Genomic DNA, 7,359 nt, shown 5'->3' on the forward strand with positions numbered 1-7,359 from the left:
TTTCATACAGCTCACAGTTGCATGCTGAACGACTGGGGGAGGGGAGGGAGGGGGGGACCAATTTTGTCTCTCAGCACCATTGAGCCTTATCCTTGATCTATAGAGAAACATGTTTCTCCCACATTAATTACACAACCCAAAAACATAACATTTGTAAATGAGCCTTTCTAAGCAGATTCTTTTGGAGCAGGAACGCCATTTGATTTTTTTTTCAGCCTCGATTATTGCCATCTAATTACCTGATATACAAGGACAAGTGATTCAACAACAATTGGAAGAGCATTATGTGCCGTAGTTTAGTTGTATATATATCTCTTTTGATCTATATCAACAAATTGAATTTATAACTTTCCCCTGTATAATGGATAATGGTCTTCAGTAGGTTTTGATCTAGTAAATGTACATGTAATTGTTTCGGAAGCAGATTCTCTCCATTATAGATCTTGGCCATTAGATTATAAGAATAGAAAACAAGTCATTAGACTTGGAAGTTAAACACAATATCAAACTATCAGTGAACTGAAAAAACGTCGAATGTGTTCTACTTCTAATTAATTGAGTCACTTGTTTTCTAATATTTATTAATAAAAAAACACGATATTAAACTTGTAAAATCATAAGATGAATTTATTGAAATTCTTAGTATTAATAAGCGTGAGTTTCATGTTAAAGTAGTACTGCTCTCATATCAAATATAAATAAAAATAAGTTTAAAAAAATGGATGTATTTGATTTAAAATTTGAATCAAATATTTTAATTTTCTTTAACCATAATTCTGCTTATAGTAGTATTTGAGAGATTGGACGAAGTATTTTCCAACTAGTAGGCCTAGGTCTATGTACCATTCTCCATTAAAAAGTGGGGTTATGCTACAATTCTATTGAAGAGTAATAGAGTTGAGGTCTTTAAAAGAGTAAGCAATTTATGCACAGCATGGCTGATATAGCAACAGTATTAAATCTTGGAAAATGACATATAAAATCCGCATGACAGTTTTATTCTCTTGTAGGTTTTAAAACATGGTAATTCGTACAAGAATGTGAACTTTCAAATTCGATAAATAAACACAAATTTAGTTACCATTTGAATGGTATGGAAGGAATGAGACAAGTTTTTAATAATTGGTTAATATAATAAATATTACTCGAACAACCCTTGTCAGAACTCAACCAGAAAATGTAAGAAAACTTTAGCATTGATTGAAAAGAGTGCATGAGCACTGAGAGAATGTATATGCATGCATCATTTAGTCTATGACATAGAAATGATGTACCCATTCCTAAGTGTCGGTAGTGTCATATATTCACTTAGGTCAAGAAAATGAGTAACAAAACATGAGTATGGGCTTCTTGTCCCACCAAAGTTGCTGTTTTATTGATGTTCTACGAACAAATATGAAATAGTGACACAAAGGTGAAGATAGAGGGGACCTCAAAATACCCCAAAATATGTCTACTTTAGCATGGGTTGCTCCCCCATTCCCACACCATTATGTGTAATTTTATGGCAATCACTACAACGCACCTAGCTAACAAAGTACCATAGTGTAGTGTACTACCTTACCAAACCAACAAATGAACAACCATACCAAAATACTTACTTCCATACTCTCATCTTTATGGGTCATTTCTTCACTGCCTTAGCTGTCTTTCAGATAAGTTTGCTTCCTAGGAAACAAATATTACGCTATCAAAGAATGGTGCGTTATCCCACTTTTACTCTATAATGTCTACTTTCCTTTAATCAAAGAGTCATGGATCGCAACACGATTCTCTATTAATTAATAGCCCTTACCCGTTTTGGATCTAAATCCAATTAAACAGCTATTAATTTGTGAAAATTGAAACACATATTATATTGGTAACCACTTCAAATTTTCTTGGATACCGTATATCATCTCAGGTTTTTGTTTTAAGTAAAGAAATGGCCTTTTAATCTTTACTGCATTCTTCATTCGAGAAATTTACATTTGGTCAAATCCTAACTAATTGCCACGCAAATAGTTTGTTTAAACCATCTTGGTTACATAATAAATAGGTACGCAAGGTCCCCTCCCCACATGGCCATGTCAGTTATTAATATGTTTAGTACATATGATTATTGATTTAATTAGTTTATTTACATAAATGTTTTTTAAACATATTCACCTTATACAGATTAATTGTACCGGATTTGGTTTACTGGAGTAGGGAGAGCCAACATTTAGTTAGCTCTTCAAATTTTACAACCAAATAGTCTTCTTCTACTTAATCACCCCTAAACATCATTAGTTATTATATATTTATACAACAAACTATACGACTATATTTCTTTTGATCAATGTGGAATGCCACGCCAAGACTTGCTAGATAAGTTGTTTCCTTCCTCTCTACTCCATTTATCTTGGTGGCTTTATTTTTTTTTTTAAGAAGTAAAAATCAATGCTTTCTCTCGATTTATTATCATTTTTATTATATAAATAATAATCCTAGTATAATTGAAAAATTAAAACTTGAAACTTGTGATCTTAAATTTGGATTCCACAACATTGCATGGTTGCCATGTGTAAAGATATGCCTTGCATCACTAAAACAAAATCACATATATATCAAGTCACACACGTAAGATAAAGCTAAGTAACAACCCCAAAAATAATAGCATAAAAAAGTATCTTAATTAACAGAACTTAAACACGAGTTCTTAGTCCTTTCCTTTCCACACAATTAATTTATAAAACAAGATGAAATTTAATTAATTAATGGACATAAAAATTACAGAATATAATTTTGACAAACTTAACAACAAATTGAAAAACAAGAATTGAACAATAGAAAGAGAGGACAAGGATCATATGCATGTTGTTCACATGATCACATTACTCTTATAATTTACACTTAATTAGCGAAATAAATCACCATCCTTTAATCATTATCACCAGAAGCAGCATTGCGGTGATGATCTACATGAGCAAGTCATTGACCCACCCAAAATCAGGGACTGCTATGACATCATCATCACCAACCACCTTCCTCTGTTCCCTCACAAACTCTGCATCATCACTTGAATAATATTTTCCACAATTCATGGTTGGCAAAACATCAATTACATGGTTCTGGCTATGATCTTCACAGCCAAAAGGAGAATATTGATCAGAAACATTAACATCAAGCCAAGGCAATTTGGTAGCAGAAACAGGGGAATTCAGAGCACTCTCCAATTCAATTGAACGCATAAGCTCATTAAGCACATGCATATTCTTGGAGTACCTAGAAAGAGTAGTGGGAGAACTAGAAGAAGATGAAGGTGACAAAGGTGGTGAATTTGATTTAGAAAAATGGGACCCACTAAACAAAGTTGAAGTGGGTGAAGAATTAGCAGAACAACAATGACAATAAGAACAGCAATTGTTGTTATTGTGACTCTTTTTATTATTATTATTGTTGTTGTTGTTGTGTTGAGGGGGTGTCAAAAGCAAAACCCTGAGTTGACGGGGTGTATGAGCAAAAAAGCAAATTTTACGCTTACAATTCTTTCCATCTTTACAAGCTTCAGTTCTATACCTTGAAGGATGCAACCAGCATTCAAAAACGCCGTGGGAAAACTCGCACGCGTCGCCGCGTTCGCAGTTTCCGCGCCGGTAATCAGGACACACCTCGCCGGAGTACTGATACTTCAGGGGGTCGCGACGGCGGGCCTTCTCGCCGGGATGGGCGAAGGGACAGTCGGTCCAGTCGTGACTTCGGCTTCGGGTGCATCTCCGGACCTTGAATTCGTACATACGGAATTGATCGGAGGAATATGGGTCTTCGTCGGGAAGCATGTCGGCGGCGGGTTGTCGGCGAGCGAGTAGCTTCCTTGGTGGAGTATTGTCAATGTCGATTTTGTCCCTGAGAGTAAGAGATTTTTTTAAGGAAAGGAGAAGTTTTTGTTGCTCTTCACAAAGTATTCCGCTCATTTTTTTCTAATGATAATTAGAATTTATATTATAAAAATAATTGAAGAAATTTAGAAAAATGAAGTGAAGATATATATAGAGAGAAAGAAGAGGTGAGTGAGAGTTTATATATAGTGAGTTTTCAGGTTATTGATGTGAAAGAGAATTTAGAGAGAGAGAGAGAGAGTGTGTGTGTGCGTGGCTGCATAGCATTTGGTGTGAGCATGCAAAAGGGGGTATGTGGCAGTTTTACAATACCTTGCAGTCATCTCTTTTGCCTATGTGCTGCAAACCTGTTTCTTCAAATTTATACTATGTTGTCACAAATTTTGGATGTTACTTTATTTTTAGTTTATGTTAATTTGACTGAAAATTCAAGATATAGGGGAACTGGTATTTAATTTTGACACAAAAATCATAAAGTTTGTTTCATTTCCCTTATTTTACTTTGTGATTTATTATATTTTATGGCCGTTCCTTTTGACTCTTAAGACGTGTTTCTTTAAAAGGAAAAATAGGAGATGCGTTATGATTTTACTAAATTATCTACCAATTTTAAAATTTATGGTGAGATACGGTAAAATATTAATTTCTCATGATAGTTTATTAAACTCTTTGAAAACATGTTACATAGGTGTGGTTAAAATCTTTGACCGTTTATTCACAGACAAAATATCAATTAATAAATTAATAATTTTCAATAAAATATAAATCTTACGGATTTCTTTCATTTCTTATATTATGAATTAATATATAATATTTTTTTAGGGTAATTAATAAATTAATAATAAAATTTTTATTTTATAGAGGCAAGAAAAAGGTCAGAAGATTAATCTTTTTTACTTTAATATAGATTAGTGATTTCTTTTATCCATAAAATTTAAGGAAAACTGTTGAGACTCATAAAGATGTGAAATGAGGATGTTATATATTAAATTTGATTATTTTAAAATAAATGATTAATTTTAATGAATAATATTAATTATTATTGATCAAATTAATTGTTAATATTATATAATTAATTATAAAATCATAATATCAATAATTAAATAGTCTATTTTATCAATTTCTAAAATAGTCAAACTCTTATATAGGCATATCAAAAACATTGATTGAGCTGCTATATATGTAACTTAATAATAATAATAATAATAATAATAATAATAATAATAATAATAATAAATAAATAAATAAAAAATTAGGTCGGATAGATTTTTTACTAATTTAAGAAGACAAATATCACTTTTTCTACGTCAAATTATAATGTCAGAATTATTAGACTGTAAATTTTAAAAATAAAAATTGCATTGCTTATTAATTATAATTATCTTTAAGATTAAAGTTTAATTTATTATACACATGATATAAATAATTTTACACCATCAAATATTTTTAATAATTTGATAGTTTAATTGATTAATCGTGTAAAAAAAATGTACAATCACACTATATATGAATTTTAAATTCTTAAAGTTATACACACTTTTAAGTTTATGAAATACTTCCTATTGTATTAAATATAAGAAAAAATGACTTAAAAAATGTATATTTAATTTAAATTTTAGAAAAATACAATAACTTTTGTTAATTCGATTTTTTCTTATATTCAAGAAAATAAAGATTATTAATGAGAGTGTCGAAAAAATATATAAATGTAATATTGAAAAAATACATAATAATAAATATTCCATTTATCTACGTCTTTAAAAAATATTTATCTCAAAATAATCATATTTGATTATTTTACACAAAGTTTAAAAATAAGAGAAAAAATACTAAATCATTCTTATTAATGATTGATGTAATTGATTGTCATAAATACAAAGCGAAAAAATAATAAATTGAGAGTGATATACTTCTTGTGAGCTTAATTATAAGTAAAAAGAAATGCATCTATTTAATGACTTCAACTATAAGCAAAAAAGTGAACTAATTTATCCATATTTATTGATATTGCTCCAAATATGTTCTTGCATTAATTCCTTAGTGACGTGGGAGATGTCCATATATAATAATTAAGAGTAAATTAATAATTATATTTTATTTTTGCATAAAAAATATTAAATGCACTTATAACATTTTAGTTATTTATGATTATAATTAAATGTATTTAGATCATCCACAATAGAGTATTTTTATTTTGGTGTTTAAATGAACCCCACATATACTTAATAATTTTTTTAATCTTAGTGCTAATAAATCCACAATTCCTCCAACCTAGCACGAGAAAAAATAATAATAAATTGATCTCATTAATAACTTTATATTTTTTGGGTTTATAAGTTTATAATTTTTTAGCAATACATTTAACCAATATTTATTCACTTTAATATAATTTTTTTGTATGATTCTCCAAAAAGTGAAGAAAAAAGGTAATTTAATAGTCATTCTTCTCTTCAAGCAGTATAAAAATTCTATCCATAATAATAAATATATTTATTTAGTTTGGTGTTAATTGGGTCAAACACCAATAACATTTTTTGGAAACAAAATATTTCTATAAAGGTGAAAGTTACCATTGAGGAAAAAAAATATTATTTTAATATTTTAAAATAATAAATTAAGAAGAAAAAAATGATAAATAAATAGAAATAAAAAATATTTCAGCATTATATTGTAACGAGACAAATAAACTATTCAATAGAAAATATTATTTTAATGATAGATATAAGTTCTTTTATAAATGTTCAATAAATCATAAATTTTTTTCTACTTTAAATTGGGATACTATTCTTTTACTCTATATTTTATTAAAAAGAGGAAATGTTATCTTATTGCATACATTATTTTTTTAAGAAGAAATTTGCATTATAAGGTTAATAAGTTTTTTGTTTTAATGAAAAAAAATTATTTACTTTTAGTTTCTATTTCAATTTTTTTAAAATATTAAAAATTTTAGTCTTTAAAAAATTTATATAAAATCAAAATAAAAAACTAAAAGTAAATAAATTTATTTTTTAAAATTAAATTTAAAATATCTTAATTTTATATGAAAAATAAAATATATTTAACTTCAGTAAAAGAAAATTATTAAAAAATGCATTTGATTAACACAAAATACAACAACTTAATTAGAAGTCTTGAATCTAAATTCAGTTTTTAAAAATACAACAACTTAATTTTTTTTAAATCTGTTTGAATCAATGGAAAAATAATAAAATTGATATTTTTAATAATTTTATATTTGATTTAAAGAGAGAATAAATATTTTGAACGATTTTAAGAGGAGTTTTTAACGCATTGATTGATTCGGCCATTAAAGATAAAAAGTTTTATCTTCTACGGTAATAGTCTCAGCAATTCAAATAAGTCGAAGCCCATTGATCTCATTTAGGATAAATTAAGTGTTAGGCTCTTTAATGTAAATTAGTCCTTCCCATCATGATGACACGGACCAAACCTTTTAGGACCATCACTGTGTTAAATCCATTAAACTGTAGTTTGA

General features: G+C 28.3%; 1 protein-coding gene across 1 annotated transcript; it reads right to left on the bottom strand.

Annotated features, from left to right (window-relative positions):
- Positions 1 to 2,656: 2,656 nt before the first annotated feature.
- On the bottom strand, positions 2,657 to 4,189 carry LOC101502476 (zinc finger CCCH domain-containing protein 61). Its single transcript, XM_004505499.4, has one exon. The coding sequence runs from the start codon at positions 3,933 to 3,935 to the stop codon at positions 2,940 to 2,942; it is 996 nt and encodes a 331-aa protein (XP_004505556.1). The 5' UTR covers positions 3,936 to 4,189; the 3' UTR covers positions 2,657 to 2,939.
- Between the last annotated feature and the right edge of the window lie 3,170 nt (positions 4,190 to 7,359).

Source organism: Cicer arietinum, chromosome 6 (genome assembly GCF_000331145.2).
Source record: "Cicer arietinum cultivar CDC Frontier isolate Library 1 chromosome 6, Cicar.CDCFrontier_v2.0, whole genome shotgun sequence".
Taxonomy (NCBI): domain Eukaryota; kingdom Viridiplantae; phylum Streptophyta; class Magnoliopsida; order Fabales; family Fabaceae; genus Cicer; species Cicer arietinum.

What these genes read in the sequence shown, in the direction of transcription:
- LOC101502476 (XM_004505499.4), bottom strand. Translation starts at nt 3,935, where the DNA reads ATGAGCGGAATACTTTGTGAAGAGCAACAAAAACTTCTCCTTTCCTTA.